The 18,032-nt window shown below is 47.7% G+C and overlaps 1 protein-coding gene across 2 annotated transcripts in view; it reads right to left on the bottom strand.

The window, feature by feature from the left end:
• SHISA9 (shisa family member 9) overlaps positions 1–17,509 on the bottom strand; it is a 332,306-nt gene extending 314,797 nt beyond the window's left edge. For both annotated transcript variants that reach the window (XM_046667401.1, XM_046667402.1), the window contains exons 1-2: positions 16,590–17,509; positions 4,272–4,399 (exon numbers count right to left, since the gene is read on the bottom strand). In XM_046667401.1, the coding sequence (XP_046523357.1) occupies positions 4,272–4,399; positions 16,590–17,275 (814 nt within the window). In that variant the 5' untranslated portion in view covers positions 17,276–17,509. The remainder of the gene's footprint in view (positions 1–4,271; positions 4,400–16,589) is intronic.
• Between the last annotated feature and the right edge of the window lie 523 nt (positions 17,510–18,032).

Raw genomic sequence — 18,032 nt, 5'->3', positions numbered from 1 at the left:
CATGCAGAACTCTCTGCACTATCTTTGCAACTTTTCTATAAACATGAAATTATTCCAGAATTAAAGACTTCTTTTTTAAAAAGTGTGCTGTTAACATAAACAGGTTGAGAAACGTTGATCCCGTTTGTATCCTTGTACCCCCAGCTCCTCACTCACATCTCCCGTCCCTAAGACTAAAGGGAGGCTATATTTACCCTGCACTCCCGAAAGGGATGGGGGGTGTCATCGCAGACAGGGAAGCTGGGGTGGGGGAGACGGATCACATTCATACCACTTGAGGACAAAATGCGCCTTCAAAAGCAAACTATAATTATACAGAAGCCGAGAAGCATTTGCAGAAAACCACTATCTCATCTGAATCTGCATCCTGTTAATCAAAGAGGTCGAGGCCCTTCTGATTATCAGACTAAATATTTTTAGGCAGTATCACTGTGTGCCTGGAAAGAACACGAACAGCATCAGCTGAAGAAAAAGCAGTCTTCAGATAAAAAGGCAAGTCCTTCCTATCATAGGAAAAATCCTCCATAGGAATTGATGGAGAAAAGTGGGCAGAAAGATCCCCGTATTGAAGCTTTCTCCTCCCTATCTGCCTTCAGCCCAGTCCTTCACCAGCTTCCACTCTCCTTCCAGATTTCCAGATTTCTACACTGACCGTTGGTTCTCTTAGAATTTGACCAAAGCATAAGGGAAAGATCAGACAGTGATCCCCCCTTAGTACTGAGATAAAGAGAGAGAAATAGAGGGAGACGATCGTTCTCCGAAAGCCATGTCAAGTGAGTCATTGAAGAGAGATGAAAGTGACATTAAAGTTGGGACTATTGAATTCCCAGCCAAATCTGGTAATTTTGATGTTTAGTGAACACCCTAAAAATGGCATGATGTACCCCTTCTTAATGTAGCACAAACAGATGCATTTTTCTTTCCATTTTTTTGTAATGGCAAATCTTTGTAGCTCCCATAATGTCCAGAAAAGGGTTTTATACTCAATAGGTGCATTCTAATTCTGGTACCAAGAGCTGCTCTAACTTTCTAGCTATCAGATTGGATTCCTTCTCTCCTGGTCTCTGTCAGTGTGGGCTCTGGTGACTGCTTGGCTTCATGAGTCCCTAATAACTGATAAATATGAGTCAACTAGTCCTATCCTCTCAATGAACTCCCAAAATCATCCCTTCTTACATTTCTCCAAAGAAGATATATGGATGACCAACAGGCACATGAAAAGATGCTCATCATCGCTGATCATCAGGGAAATGCAAATCAAAACTACACTAAGATATCACCTTACACCCATTAGAATGACAAAAATATCTAAAGCTAATAGTAACAAATGTTGGAGAGGTTGCGGAGAAAAAGGAACCCTCATACACTGCTGGTGGGAATGCAAACTGGTGTAGCCACTATGGAAAACAGTATGGAGATTCCTCAAAAAATTAAAAATAGAACTACCATACGATCCAGCCATCCCACTACTGGGTATCTATCCAAAGAGCTTGAAGTCAGCAATCCCAAAAGTCCTATGCACCCCAATGTTCATTGCAGCATTTTGTACAACAGCCAAGACGTGGAAGCAACCTAAGTGCCCATCAACAGATGATTGGATAAAGAAGATGTGGTACATATATACAATGGAATACTACTCAGCTGCAAAACAGAACAAAATCATTCCATTTGCAATAACATGGATGGACCTTGAGGGAATTATGTTAAGTGAAATAAGCCAGTTAGAGAAGGATAATCTCTGTATGACTCCACTCACATGAGGAATTTAAAAATGTGGACTAAGAACAGTTTAGTGGATACCGGGGAAAGGTGGGGTGGAGGGTGGGCACAAAGGGTGAAGTGGTGCACCTACAACACGAATGACAAACATTAATGTACAATTGAAATTTCACAAGATTGCAACCTATCATTAACTCAATAAAAAAAATTTAATTATAAAAAAAAAATCATCCCTTCTTCTGAACAGGCAAATTTTCCCCTGGATCTATAATATATAAATAGCTCCTATAAATCAATAAAAAGATAAGTCATGACAAGGAAACTTATTATTACTACTGGCTACTGAATTAATTTGTTATATAAATTAAACTTATTAATGTAAACCTGTGGCAAAGCTACATGCTTCTTATTTTCCAGATATTCCCAAGAATGCTAGGAAATAAGGATTGGACGAACCTAGCAGGGTTATATGAAATTAATATCTGTGGTAATTCTTATGAGAATGCAATGTTTGTAACGTGACACCTGGAATTCTTCCCTATAGTTTACCAGGAATGCTCTGGTGTAATTCCATCCAGCAGAATATTACAAGACAATTTTTTCTTGGTCTAAAAGATCACTGATTACTGAGACAGAAATATAGACTAAAAGCAAGAATTATAAATACATCAAATTAACCCGTCACAAGAGACTTCTGGTTTACGTGGTACCTGAAATCTATCTCTGAGAAATAATTTATTTTCAGTATCCCTCTAAACAAAAGTCCCTTATTAACGCAAGCTTCATGAATGTTCCCTGCCTTTTTGCCTGATGGAATGACAACACTTGGGTGACTTCCGTAAGCTGTTATTCCATTGGAGTGCTGGTTCAAAATCATCTTAAAAATGGAAACTTCAAATGAGAAACTAGTTAACGGGCACCTTTTACAGCCATGGGCTCAAGACCATCTCAGCTTTCTCCACTCTGTGATCATAGTCAATCACTTATGACGTGTGGGACCCACATACATCCATGTTCAACTTATTTCCCAGGGCCAGCTGAATGAGAATGTGCTCATTTCCATCAAAGCCAGAACTGGATGCAGCAGTTACCATGTCAGAGTTGGTACAATTTACCGTATCTTTCGGGGCTGTGAGATCTGGTCATAAAACTTCCAATTGCTGGTGTATTTTGCTCTAAAATATGACGATTTCTCATACCCTTTTATGATCCAGTTCATAAATAAATAATGTCAAATTACTTAACATAATGAAACCTAAGACATTCCATTTGGTAGCCCATTTTCAAACCATATGAACATTGCCTTTGTGAACATCCTGCAACATTTCCAAGGCCGTGAAAAATTATCACCACGCAGAATCAGAGAATTTGCATCACCATTGTCAAATTCCACAAGCCTATTCCTCCACCCATCGAGTGTAAAAATTTGCAACCAAACAGTCAAAAACTATGATTCAGCAAATAAAACACCAAGGCAACTCCTGGTGGAGCTTCAGCAAAGGCGACCCAGACTAGAATATGTGCCACGCGAGAACTGTTTCTGTTTTTAAGAACCTCCAGCCACAACTAAATGCATCCTTTCAATTGTCTGGCTCTTGTTATGTTAAACCAGCCCTCCACATTACTTTAATGTGGGGGTTACTTGAAAACATAATTGCTAGGAATAACCATGGTAGTACACAATTGTCAAAAACCGAACAATCTTGTTTTTCCCCACTCCCATTAGTCAGTGCATCACCTCTATAATGTATGTTGTATACACAGACCTTTGAAAGGAAAGTAAATCTTTGGAAACGCACCAAGATCCCCAAGTATGCTCTATCAGCTAAAAAAATACCTATGGAAACACAACAGGAAATGCAGCTTTTTTTCATGGCAGAACAATGGAATGGAATTTGCTACTGTCGAATCACAGATATACACCACAAACAAACATAACCACAAGTCAACACACACACGTGTGCACACACACACACACAGAGTAGCTCGTAGATTATTTTTACGAAACTCTAGTTTTATGAAAAATCAATCGAATTCTCCTGAACTAGGATCTGTTCATTGAAAACAGCTTGAAACCTAAAAGTCACAACTGGTCTACCTCAGGAGGCAGACAAATAAGCGAATGGACCGTTGGTTAACAGGTGACCCAATCAAGATGAACCAATGAAATGGGTTATTGGCTAACAGATTAACTATTTAAGATGAAGCAGCCAGGTCATCCACTGGTTAACCAAGTACCCAACCCTGATGAACCAACCAAGAGGGCCATTAGTTAACAGATCAACCAAGATGAATCAACCGAGTGGTCCATTCATTAACAGAAGAACCAACCCAGTGAATCATTCTTCAACAGAGAACCTAACAAGAGGAATCGGATGATGCCAAACCCAGATTCACCCAGGAGAGATGGAATAAAACTTCTAACTGGTCAACAAAGAGAAGCTCTTAATGAACCCACACACACACACACACACACACCATGAAATCTGGACGCGTGACCCCTGCACGGGTCACCACGCAGGACTGGAAATGGATGGTGTGGCTGTACTTACGAAGATTATTTATAGGGGTTCGGGTGTCCATGTTCTCGTAATGCTGGACATGGACCACAATGTTGAGGTCTCTCTCCATGTGGTCAGTGTTGCAGTGGCCCTGTGGCCTCATGACATCCGCAAGGGCCCTGAAAGAGAAAGAATTTAAATCTGTTCATTCAAAACAATGATGGCACCTCCCGTACTCTGAGCGCTGTGCTTATGAACCAAAGACGTGGAGCCGCCATGCTAGTTAGCGGGGGGGGGGGGGGGGGGGGGGAGGGGAAAAGATGTAAGTAAGATCACTGCAATTAGGGGTTACATAAGGACACCATGCAGAACAGTTTGCCTGCTTGTCACAACAGCCATGTAATAGCAGTGTCCCCCATCCCATAGAGCTGTTGAGAGAATTAAACGATGAATAGATGTGATGTGTCTGCACCCCAGAGATTTAGTCCCCCCTGATATCTAACACTAGATACCAACACTCGATGCAGAGCAATGGCCCACGATTAGTAACAAACAACATTCAGTGAGTACTTACCATAAGCCAGGTACTATGCTAATCGCGTTACATGCTTTAATTCAACTAAGCAGCATATAAACACCTTGAGGATTATCCCTCCTTCTTTGCAGATGAGTAACCAAGGCTCAGAGAGGTGAGTTGACCTGCTCAAGGTCACACAGCCAGGAAGTCGTAGCACAGGAATTTGAACGAGAGTCTGTACTCAAGGCCCTGGACGTTGTGTGCATTGGGTTTCCTGTGCTGTGGAGGATTTGGTGTGATCTGCCCACACCCCGTGCTGGTGTCCCTCTTCATCAGTAGCTTGGGATGGAGGGAAAGCATAGAACCTGGGGCGTACCTGTGTTTTGGGGCCTTTCCATTTATCATCGTGTTTCATCCCCTTGACACACACTCAAGGGTCAATATCCTTCTCACTAGCATTTTACAAATAAGGAAAGAAGCTGAGAGGTGTTAAGTGACTAATTAGTTCCCAGGACTGCTGTAACAAAGTACCACAAACCAGGGAGCTTAAAACAACAGAAATTTATCGTCTCACAGTTCTGGAGGCCAGAAGTCCAAAATCAAGATGGCAGCAGGGCCACGCTCCCTGTGAAACCTATGGCGGATCCCTCCTTGCCTCTTCGGAGCTTCTGGTGGTTTGCTGGAAATCTTTGGTGTGCATTGGTTTGCAGCTTCATCACTCCAACCTCTGCCTCCCTCTCACATAGTGTTCTTCCTATGTCTCTCTCTTCGCACGGAAATCTTTTAAGGACACCAGTCATATCGGCTTAGGAGCCCACCCTACTCCAGTATGACCTCATCTTAAGTAATTACATCTGCAGTGATCCTACTTCTAAATAAAGTCACATTCTGAGGCCCACGAGGTAGGACTTTAACATATCTTTGGGGAGGAGGGGACACAATTTAACCTCTAACAGTGACCTTCACAGTTAGATGTAAACTTAGGAAAGAAGCTCACTGCACGTAGAAGACAGCAGAGATCATTGTCAAAGAGATATTACACTTAAAGGTGGACCTCACCAACACATTTTTTTCTCTTTATCTACCCTCCATCATGCGTTTATTTATATACATGGTTATCCTTGAAAGATATATAATATCATAGGTATTATTGTAGATGTATGTATCTTTAACATGGGTGGTGTTTTCACCATAAACCTCATTCTGTTTCTTCATTTCTTTGCACAATATGAAAACTGGCTATATAGCTGAATGTGAATCTCTTTCATCACTTGCAACTGCCGCATAGCCTTCCAACATATGCAGCCCCCATATTTCACTTACCTGCAGAGAAGATGGTCTCAAAATGCAACAACCAATATGGTGGAAGAAGCGACCAATCAGAATAGACGCCAGCTAGAAACATCCAGTTATTTCATTGCAAACCAGCAGAATATCAGCCCTGCTTAGCCATTTTCCTACTTACAGACACCTAGATGGTCACCAGTCCCTGCCTCTGTAAACAACACTGCAATACACATCCTCACATATGCCTCCTCTTGGACCAGCGAGAGCTTCTCTGGGGTACACACCCACAAGTGATGCGGCTATGTATAGGCTGTATCCAGATGCTCTTAACTAGCCAGAACCCTCTGAGTCCACATCAAGGGAGACAGAGAAGGAAGATGAGCTGTTTGGATGAGGCCCACACACACCACCTAAGAACTCAATAGACGCAGCCTGTCTGCTGAAATTTACCCCGGTAAACTCCAGGGGTGGGGCCCAGCCCTCAGTGTTTCCACAGGCCCTCCACGTGAGGCAGCTACACAGCAAGCTTGAGAGTGTACTAGGGTGAAAGAGGCCCTGCGCTCATGGGGCAGTGGGACAAGGGGCCAAGGACCACAGCTGGGGAGAAGTGTCAGAGGTTGAGACACAGGTCAACACAGCAAGAGTCCCACATGAATTAGAGGAAAAGACTGAGTCTGCTAAGAGAGAAGAGAATAACAGCAGCTCCCATTCATTCATTCATTCACTCAACAAATATTTATTACCTACTATGCGCCAGGCACCATTCAAGGCCCTGTGTACACAGCAATGTACACGACGGACAAGATCCCTGCCTTCACGAAGCTTATATTCTAGGGGAGAAGATAAAAAGATAGTCATGTTAAATAAATAAACAAGGGCTACAAAAATGAAATAAATAAAAGTATAACATGATCAAGAGGGAGTGGTGTATAGCAGAATTATTCATAATAACCAAAAAGTAGAAACAACCCAAATCAACTGATGAGTGGATAAACAAAATGTATTATATGGAGTGGAATATTATGCAGCCATAAAAAGGAAGAAAGTAAAGATACATGCTACAATATGAATGGAACTTGGAAACATACTCAGTGAAAGAAACCAGACACAAAAAGCCACATATTGTCTGATTCTATTTATATGAAATGTTCAGAATAGGCAAATCCACAGACACAGAAAGTAGATGAGTGGGTGCCAGGGACCAGAAAGAGGGAGGACCGGGGAGTGACTGTTTCATCTATATGGAGTTTCTTTTTTGGGATAATGAAAATGTTCTGGAATTAGATAGCAGTGATGGTGATATATTGAAAAGCACTCAACTGGACACATTAAAATGGTCGAGATGGTGGATTTTTCATGGGAAGTGACTGTGAATGAGCAAGGGGTTTCTTTTTACAGTGATATAAACGTTCTAAAATTAGATAGCGGCAATGGTTGCTCAACTTTGTCAATATAATAAAAAGCACTGAATTTTATACTTTTTAAAAAATTTTAAAAGATCTGAGAGAAAGAGAGAGTTGGGGTAATCAAGAAAACCTTCTTGAGGAGGTGACACTTGAGTTGAGCCCTGAATGGTGAGAAAGAATTGTTATGTAAAGATGATGGAAAGAACATTCCAGGCAGAGAGAGTGGCAAGTGCAATGGCCCTGAGGCTGGAAAGAGTTCAGATATTTGAGCGACAAGCAAGAAGGCCAATAAAGCTGGGAAATGGTAAACAAAGAGGGGAGCATTCCGATGTGAGAACTGTCATACTCATTTTACAAAGCAAAAAATTTCTCAAATTAATGCAGCTAATGAGTGGAGGGACTGAGATACAAACCTGAGTGTCTTTGAAATGAGAGCTCAGGCTCCTTCCCACCTCTGTGCAGTAAGGATGGTCTGAAACTCAAAGGGGCTGCAGGGAAAGAATGTTCAAGGCAAAGGGCAGATGCCTCAGAAACCTAAGTTGCCTCTTTCAATTTTAAACAGATTCTTCATCATGAGCTCTTGGGGATCTCTGAGCCCCTCTGAGATTGAATGGAAATTGTGTATGTGCATTTTTCTCAAGCAAGAAGCCATAGCTTTCAACAGATTCTCTAACGAGCCCCCCTAAAATTCGAAAAATAGTCAGGCTTTCAAGAGGATAGCAAAGTAACCGGGATGGCTATCCATGACCTTGGCCAGCACTGCCATCTGCAGATCCCCTGGGCTTCTCCTGAGCGCTGAAATTCATGAAAATCTCCCCAAAAGCCAAGGACCCTTTCCCCCAAGGCAGCCCCTCCCAGAGCACGCAGTGGAGACGAGGAATCTTAGAGACCAGCATCTCCCGGACAAGGAGTCTTCAAGGTGTGGTTCAGTCACTCCAGGGACTGCGTAAAATGATTCGGTGTACGGGAAGGAAATACGAGAACTTCTGTGTGTGGTCTTTAGTCCACAAAAACGAGAAATCGATTTAATACATGTATTGCTGCTGGTGCCCTCACTAGGACCACCTATGTCAGATTCTAAGAATCAGGAACCTTGGACCAAGGAAGGTGTCTGGACGCAGCACCATCATTGGGTGCATTGCACTTCTAGGCACCCCTAAGGGGATATGCAAATAAATTATCTAACAAAACTAACCATGGCTAAGCAGACACGTGGCTTAAAAATACCCCCTCATCACAAAACCACAGCCTGAAGAAAATACTGATAAAGCAAACACAAGAAAACAATGGAGCAGACTCTCCCTTCCTCTTCAGCAGCTTCTCACAGGGTTAAAACAATGCTGGTCTATTCCCATCAAAATGAAGTCAGCGAAAAAGAATCAAAACTCTCATGAGCAGTATCCAAAATATGGATTTATTTATGAATGACATACTTCATCCTCAAGGTACATCATGATTTGAGATAGTAGCTAGTGATTGCGCGAAGTCACGATTAGCAGCAAATTTTAAAATATTTATTTCACCTTTAGCTCAGTTTAAAATGTCTGTTCTTACATATCTTTGTAATGTACCCAATAATTGATCACTGGTATGTGCATATACTTATTAATAAAACAAATGTGCACATATTGGGGTACATACTGAAAAAATGTTAAAAATAGACATATGTCAAAAAAGTTTAATGAATTAGACAGTGGACACAACCATGTGTAAAAGCCAAACAAATGCCCAAGGATTTGGCATTTATTTGTGGCACATAGTTTGGGTGCTTCTCAAACTTTAACGTGCATTCATCTTACGTAGGGGTCTTGTTAAAATGCAGATTCTGTTTCAATAAGAGTAAGGCAGGGCCTGAGATTTTGCTCAAGCTCCCAGATTATGAAGATGCTGCTGGTCCACAGGCTACACTCTGAGCAGCAACATCCTAAAGGTACTGCGACGGTTAATTTTATGTATCAACTTGACTGGGCCATGGGGTACCCAGATGTTTGGTCAAACATTATTCTAGATGTGTCTGTGAGGGTATTTTTGGGTGCGATTAATATTTGAACAGATAGACTGAGTAAAGCAGATTGCCCTTTATAATGTGGGTGGGCCTCATCCAATCAGTTGAAGGCCTGAATAGAATAAAAGGCTGACCCTCCTCCAAGTAAGACAGAATTTTCCTGCATGATGGCCTTCAAACTGGGACGTCAGTTCTTCCTGGTTCTACAGCAGCCTACTGGCCTTTGAACTTGAACTGGGTCATCGGCTCTGCAGATTTTTGGAATTGCCAGCCTCCACAATCATGGGAGGCAATCCTGTATAATAAACCTCTTTACATCCATCTCCTATAGGTTCTGTTTCTCTGGAGAACTCTAATACAGCTACCTTATTGAAGAAACTACACTTTGCTTGATATCTCTTAACCCAGTCCAAAACAGTCATGCTGAAATGTTGACATTTTTGAGGCCAAGGATGATTGAATATTGGCAATTTCATAAGGTCCAACTGAGCATCAATTTACTTGTGTGTTACCTGTCTCCCGCCATTTGACAGTTTGCTTTGTAAGAGCAGAGATTGTGTCTGCACTAATCACTGTTCTCTCATAGCCCGCAGCACAGTACTGCTTACAACACAGGTACTCAATAAATACCTAATGAATGAATGTATGAGTGAGCGAAGGAATGAATGAGGAGATGCTTTCCTGTGTCACGTAAATCAGGATGTGCCGGGTACTGTGCTAGGCACTCAGGATACCTGACTATAAACAGTGATGGAAGGAGACAGATAATAAACTGGTAAGCCACTAAATTAGTAAGTTAATTTTAGATCGTAACGTGAAACACTGAGTGATGGGGTGGAGGGGGCTGGGGGACAGTGGTAACCAAGTCTGGGTGGTCAGGGATGGCTTCTCAGAGAAGGTGACATCAGAGCTGAGACCTGAACGTTGAGGCGGGGCCACCTGCCTGAAGTCTAATGGAGGAGAATGTGAACTGAGCCAACACAACAGCTCCAAGGTGGCAATGAGCTGGGCATATTTGATACAAAAAGAAAATCCTGCATCCCTTTTCTTTCCAATTACTGTGAGTAAACAGAAGACCCCAACACTTCCAAACAGAGCTCAGAGTCCCAGCATCCTGCTTAAAAGCCTCCACGGGTCCCAAGGTCTAAACTATGTTCTGACTTGTAAGCACTGGCATAGGATTCTTGAGAATTTCCTCTCGCACCAGCAGCAGCATTTATTTTTCAAGAACGCAAGGGTCGTGGGCACGAGGTGACCTTCTGGAGTAGTGGTTACTCAGGTGCAGACATTTGTCAAAGCTCATCAAACTTTACGCTTAACATGTGTGCATTTCATTGTGTAAATTACCCTCCAGTGAAGCTGATTCTTATAATGCAGAAACTCAGGGCCCAAAGACAAGCAAACATTTTCTGCAAGAAAAATAATTTAGAGATTTTTCTACGGCCAACAGTATACGCATGCCCGGGCTTCTCCAGCCTGGGGAGCTGGTGGAAGCCATAGGATAATCACAAAGGTGGAGGAAGAAGGCGAGGTGGAAGGGAAGTTGGAAGAAGAGAGAAAAGCCAAGGGAAGGAGGGATCTTTATCACTTGATGCCATTTCTTTGCAAGGGACTCCAGCCCTTCTGAAGGGAGTTTGAAAAACACACAGGATACTGTGCTGTGTAATTTCCACTTGGATTTCTGATTCTGTTTGAAGGTGGGCAAAATAGTGACATGTGCTCCCTACTGGCTTCAAGCGTAGAAAACTTCAAACACGTTCCTGCCCCCAAGGTCATTTCTCACCCACGCGTCCACCAAGAGGGCTGGCCCTGCCGGGGGCAGACGCAGAAAACATTGCTAGCCTTGATCTTACCGTGGCTCCTTGAACTGGCCCCGATGCACACATTGCTACTGGCAGAGCATCGAGCACTCCTTTGCCATCTGAGAAGACTGAAGCCCTGCAAGGCTGTGCTTGAAGGCAGTGCAGCCTAGTGGTCAAGGACTTGCACTCTGGCCTCAAACTGTCTGGGTTCAAAGTTCCACTCCTCCACTCACGAGGCGCTTGTTCATCCTCTTAGAAAGCAGTCTGTGCCTCTCAAAAGGCAGATCGTCAGAAGGCCTACCTCCCTCATTGGGGAGGAACATGAAATTCAATGAGAATTTACACCCAAGCTTATGGGAAAACAGCAAAACCAGCAAAGATTCTTCAACATCACCCAGGCCAACCATTTACCACGCATTTGATGTAGCCATACAAGGATTTTCTTTCCTATTCTGAACCTCCCACCCACTCCTGCTAAGATTTATTGTGAGTCTGGAGAAGTTACCAGACTTGGCCACTGTTGCACAGCTCAATAGATGTAGCACAGGAAAGGCTAGACTTGGCCGAGTTCCAGACTATAACATTATCCTCTTCAGCAGATAAAGGGTAGAAAAGTCCAATAATAAGGATGATGATAAAAGGGTAACAGTCTCTGAGCAGTGACCGTATACAGGCCCTGTGCTAAGAGCTTTCCAAGCCGGGTCTCAGGGAATCCGCACACAAGCCTATGACATAGCGATCATCATTATCTTGCTTTACAGACAAGTACTTGAGACTCAGAGAGGTGAAGTAACTTTCCCAAGGTCACAGAGCTATTCAGTGGCCAAGCTGGGATTGAATCTCAGGCCATCTGACTCCAGCCCGTGCTGTTAAAACCAGCCTGAGTGCCTCTCCAGGGACAGCAGGAATATCTAAGTGACCTGGGTGGAGGTGGCAACTGAGAGGAACCTGAGAGATTCCTAAAGAGGGTAGTCATCACTCAGCAGCAACCACTAGTTGCCATGTGAAGATGCATGTCCAGCGTTGCCAGACCTACCAATTTCTCAAGAGAAACCGGAAATCTGGATTTCTGTGCGAAATCTCCCAGCTTTGAAGTGTTGGCAGTTGGTTTTAAAACACCATATATAATAAAGCCTCAAGAGATTTCACAGCCAAATGCAATGAGCCTTGACTGGATGCTGGTTTGAAAAACCAAGTTCTATAAGACATTTTTGGTAGAACTGGGGAAATTTGAACATGATTGGATATTTGATGTTATTATGGAATTTTGGTTCGTTTTCTTGGGTGTGATACTGGAACTGTGTTATGTGGGAGAATGTCCTTTCTTACGAGATCCATGCTGAAGTATTTTGGGATGAAGTGTCATGTCTACAACTTATTTTCAAATGCTTCAGCCAAAAAACAAAGGAAAAAAGAGAAGGAGGGAGAGAGAGAAGAAGGAAGGAAGGAGGGAAGGAAGGAAGGGAGGGAGGGAGAAAAATGAATATAAGGAGAAAGAGGGAGAGAGAAAGCAATTAAGCAAGTATGACAAAATATAAAGGATTAGTCATTCTAGATTACTAGTTCTCAGCCAGGGGTGATTCCTCCCCTAGGTGACATTTGGCTACATCTCAGGACATTTTTTACTGTCACGACAGGCTGGTGGGGTGGGTGCTACTGGCACCTAGTGGGTAGAGCCCAGAGATGTCATCAAATGTCTTGCAGTGCACAGGACAGCCCCACAGCCAAGAATGATAGGGCCCCAAAGGTCCATAGTGCCGAGGGTGAAACACCGTGATGTAGCTGGAGGATATACGGGAATTCATTTTTATTATTCTTTCAAGTTTTTGTGTATGTTTAAAATGCTTCACAACAAAACATAGAGGAAAACTGAAAAATAAAGCGTAAGAATACGTAAATAGAACTACCTGCAGAACGAACAAGACACGTCTGCATGGTTTGGTGACCATAGCTGGCCACCATTTGCAATCACTTCTTCCAATAAATAGTGGTCGAATGCAGCTGCTGTTGCAGCTGCTGCATGAGCGGCCGTACAGTTCTTACAACACCACGTGGAAGGCCCCCACACCCTCCTGGAATTACTGTCTTTCTCCCGTTTTCACTCCTAATCAGCCCAGTGGAAAGCAGGCGATATGCCCAGCATGCTGAACCTGAAAACTGACATCACGGAGGCCTCTTCTGGAAAGACCCAAGCGCTCTGGTCACCAGGAGCAGTTTGTGACGTGGGAACAGCAACGAGCTGTAAATCTTTGAAGGGAAGGTGTTTTTACGTGGGATGAGAACAAACCCCCCATCTCAGTGACCCTCACAGCCCAACACAAGACAAATTAAGAGGCTGCAGCCAAGATGTTAATCTCGCCTGGAAGCCACCTTATAGCCTCTCTGATGCCAAGCTTGGTGTGCCAGCCCCACCCAAGCATCCCTGAGGCCCTGCAGGCAAAAGCTAACGAGCCCACTCCTACGGCTGGGCCTCAAAAGGATGAACTCCCCAAGCAGCACATGATGGATCTGGAAGGTACCTGGGGGTAGCCCCAGCACCAGAGAGATACACAGAAAGGCTCCATGCACAGAGAAAACAAGCAACAGAACACAAAGAGGGGTTCCATCGGATTAATTCATCCATCCCCAACCCTATAAAATATTCCCAGAGCCATGACCAGTCTTTCTCAAAGCGTGGACCACTTTATAGAAGCCATGCAGGGAGGTTGTTAAATGCAGATTCCTGGGGCCCATTCCAGACTTATGAATCTAGAATCTCTGTGGCTACAACTCAAGAATATGCTTTTTAGGAAGCTCCCCCAAATTCCAAGGCTCACTCAATCTGAAAACGAACGTCCGCCCAGACACAGTTGAAACCAGGCAGCTAGGGACGGCCCAATTTTCTAACTGTGTGACCTTGGGCAAGCCACCCAACCGGAGCCAAGATTTTTCTCGTATGTAAGTGGGAATTAAAACAGTGCCTGTCTCCTAGGGTAGATGTGAGAACTAAATGAGATAATGTTTACACACACACGTACACACACAACTAGTACAGTGCCTGGCACCCAGAACTGAGCTCAGCAAATGTTACTCCCTTTTCCTTAACGGTGATTGGATGGTGACTGGCTGAACACGGAAAAGCCTGCAGAGCTTTACCAAAGTACAGATGCTCAGCCCCACCTCAGAGGTTCTGATTTAAATAATGTCAGGTGGGGCCCCTAGCCACTGGATTTTTAAAAAAGCATTCCTGGGGACCCTAAGCAGCAGCCAGAATTGAAAAATGGTACCTTACAAGCTACCGGTAAAAACCAACTATTCTTTCTCTTCCGGAGTACGCACTTCCCTCCATTCTGGAATTCTCAAAATGTATACAAGGAAAGCCTGTGTTAAGACTCTGCCACCAGAGGACTGGGGACCTCTGGATTCTGCCTCCAAGCAGACTTTTCCTTATACCTGCAGAAGAAGCTGCACCCACTGAGCTGGAGCGATTCTTTTTCCCCTAACAGAACTGCGAGGGGGCAGGACCAGGAAGTTGAGCCCCTGCTGGGCCCTTAGGTACCTAGTGGAGTCGAGACTTAACAGGAAAACCCTGATCAAAGAGGGCCAGGAGCCAGCACCACTTTCTCCCACAGACATCCGAAGGTTAGCCCCTCTCCCCACCTTGCCACCTCCCACTCCTCCAACGCGCCGCCACCCCCCACCCCCAACGCCGAGGAGGGCTCCTGTAAGCGCTGGTTTGCAAGAAAAGGGCTCGGTGGGGATTTCGGCAGAGGAATTAACCCGATGCTGCAAGGCCGCCTACCTATCCCTGGGTGAATTTCTCCCTACCAAGGCGACACCGCTGCCGCAGTCCTGCTTCCGTATGTCGCCCTCACCTTAACACAGACCCCGGGAATCAACAGGGACAGGCGGCGACTGCGGAGAAGTGAAACCAGCCGGCCGGTGGGGTTGGGGACAGGGCACCTTGGGGTTGCAGGAGGTGGGCGGGGCGCTTTACTCTTTTAGTAGGTCAGGGTTTCTTATATCCCTTCGGAGCTGACTTCCTTGGCCAAGACCTCACCACCCATCCACACCGCCCTGCTGACCCCAACCGAGAGGAACTTCCTCACCTCTTCCCCCCCCATCCCTCCACACTGGGAAAAAAAAAATCGTCGGATACTCTGCGTATAAATAGAAAATAATTACTAGTGAGGTGGTGCTGTTCCTTCGCCTATTTTTGGTGGGGTTCTTTGTTCAGATTTTTTTAGGCAGGCACATGGAGCGCGTGCATACACACGCGCACACACAGGCCCCCGCCGGAGGTGTGTGGGGGGTGTGTGAGTGTGGGGGGTGGGGGACACATGGCGACTCCGGCGCCCAGACGGAAAGAAGCTAAGGCTTGCGCCCCAGCCATCCAGCTGTTTGCAGGCCGTCTGTCGCTCTTCAGTCCCGTCCGCCCGGACCTCACACCGGCCCCTGGCCTCTCTCAGGTCTGGGGGCTGCTTCCCCGAGGCTGCGTCCTCCGCCTCCAAAGTTACTGGGTTGCGCGAATCAATTTAGACACTTGGGGAAAAAAAGCAAAAGGCAAATAGCTCCATTAATCCCCAAATACCTTCTCCCATCTGCTGCAACTTGCTCGTGCTGGGACTTGCATAATGAATAAGGCAAACGGGAAAGTTGACGAATCAGGGTGTCTGGGGGGTGAAGGCGCTCGGGGAGGGGGCTCCCGCCCTGGGAGTCCACGCCAGCCCGGGCGAGGGGCACAGCGCGCAGCAGAGGCCGCTGCCCCCGGCAGGGAGAAGTGAGGTTGGGGCGGGGGTGGGGGGGCAGCCGAGGTCCCAATTCCAGGGACCTGGCAGCTCCAAGCAAGGCTTTTGTTCTCGCCCTCCCCGCACTCTCCACCCCCTTCGCTTCATTTTCTCGAGCCGTACGAGTTGCAGGCGGCGCACACTCCACCCCTCCCTCCCTCACACACGCGCGCGCGGGCTCACACACGCCCCCCTTCCCTTTCGGGCTCGCCTGCCCATGTTTACCTAGAGGCTAGTATCTGGAATCCAAGGGGTGGACCCCTCCCCAAAACCCAAGACTTCGGGGCCACGGGCTCCCAGGCTGTGTGTCTCAAGTCCGCTTCAATCCTTGGAGGGAGGGGGCAACAAAAGGGCGAGGGGGGCAGAGACCACCCCCCGAACACACACACACACGCTCACATATATCCACACCTGTGCTGAGCCCAGCGCCCCCTCTCCGCGCTCCGAGCCGAAGTTGGCTTCCCGGGTGACACCCTCCAGTGGAGAGGCTGGGGTGAGGGGGAGCGCCATTGCCTGGGGGAAGGTAGAGAGGGGAGAGGAGGGCGAGCGGCGCCCAGAGGGGAGGGCAAGGGGGGAGGCAGCCCACCTGGACATGTGTTCCCTTTGGGGCCGGTGCGCTTTCTCCAGCCCCAGCTTGGTGAAGATGCCCACGAGCACCATGACGGCCACCACCCCGCAGATGATGTAAACGATGAGGTTGGTCTTGTCCTTGGTGGGGTCGTGCAGGGGGTCGTCCTTGCGCGCGGGGGGCTTGCCCGTGTTGAGCCAAAGCGGTGTGTCGTAGTTGGTGCAGGTGCTCTGGTTCAGTCGCCGCTTCTTAAACGTGCAGCAGAACCGGAAGCCACAAGTCCCGCAGCAGAAGATGAAGTCGCCCGAGCTGCAGTTGAACGGCGGGTCCCACTGGCCCATGACATCGAAGTAGCCCCGGCAGAAGTCTGGCGTGGGCGCCCGGGTCGGGGGCGCGTCCGAGACCCCCGTGCCCTCGCCAGCCTCTCCGGAGGCGGCCCCGGAGCGGTTGCCCCCCGCCAGCACCAGCACGCCGCCCAGCTGCGCCAGCTGCCCGTGCCCCGCTCGCTCCTGCGCCCGGCACACGCGGGCGCACAGCTCGGTGAGGAAGCAGCCGAGGAGCAGCCGGAGGACGCGGCGCATCGTGTCTCCCAGCCCGGGCTCGGCCGCTCGGCCGCCGCTGGAGCCGCTGCAGCCGCCTCTCGAGGCGCGGCCGAAGCTGCCGAGGCTGCTGCCGGGGGCTGCGAGCCGCCGCGGGCCGCACATGCAGGGAGCGGCGCGGGGCGCTCGGTGGTCTGCGGCCACTGCGCTCGGCTCAGCCCGCGTTCGCCTCCAGCGCGCCGCGCGCGGAGGGGCCGGCCGGGGAGGAGCGCGCCGGGCCGGGCGGGGGGAGGATGAGCGGGGGCAAGCGCGGGGTGCAGGTCCGGCTGGCGACAGGGGGAGGCGGGGGCTGGAGAGCAAGGGAGAGTCGGTCTGCCCGCGCCTCCCCTCGGCCGGCGGCTCCGGACTCGCCGCCCCGCGCCCGAATCGCAGGATCCCTCTCACCTCTCCAGCTCGCCAAGTGCGCTGGAGAGAGCGAAGCGACACTTGTGGAATGAAGGGAGGGCAGGAGGGAAGGGGGAGGGGGAGGAGGGCGGGCAGAGGAGGCGCGAGGGGGGGCGGGCGCGAGCTCGAGAGGGGCGGGGGCGCGGGAGAGGTGACTCGGGCGGGCGGGCGCAAGTTGGGGGGCGTGCAGAGCTGAGCGAGGCTGGCGCGCGGGGAGGAGGGAGCTTCGGCAACCACCGAGGCTGAAGGAATAGCTCGGATTTCCCGGCAGGTGGAGGACGGCGGCGGGACCTCCCGCGCCCTCTCTGGGCGGGAGGCGCGGCTCCGACCTGCTCAGGGCGCAGAGGCGGCTCCGCCCGTGGCTTTTTCAGGGGTGCGTGCGCAGGAGCTGCGGCTCGCATCTGCCCACCAGGGAAGGGGTGGCTCCGAGGGGATAGGGACAGACTAGGTGGCTTCCACTCCAAGACAGACTGGGGCG

This window comes from Equus quagga, chromosome 7, assembly GCF_021613505.1.
Source record: "Equus quagga isolate Etosha38 chromosome 7, UCLA_HA_Equagga_1.0, whole genome shotgun sequence".
NCBI lineage: Eukaryota > Metazoa > Chordata > Mammalia > Perissodactyla > Equidae > Equus > Equus quagga.
The sequence above is the reverse complement of the archived record's forward strand: the minus strand, read 5'-3'. Positions and strand labels throughout refer to the sequence as shown.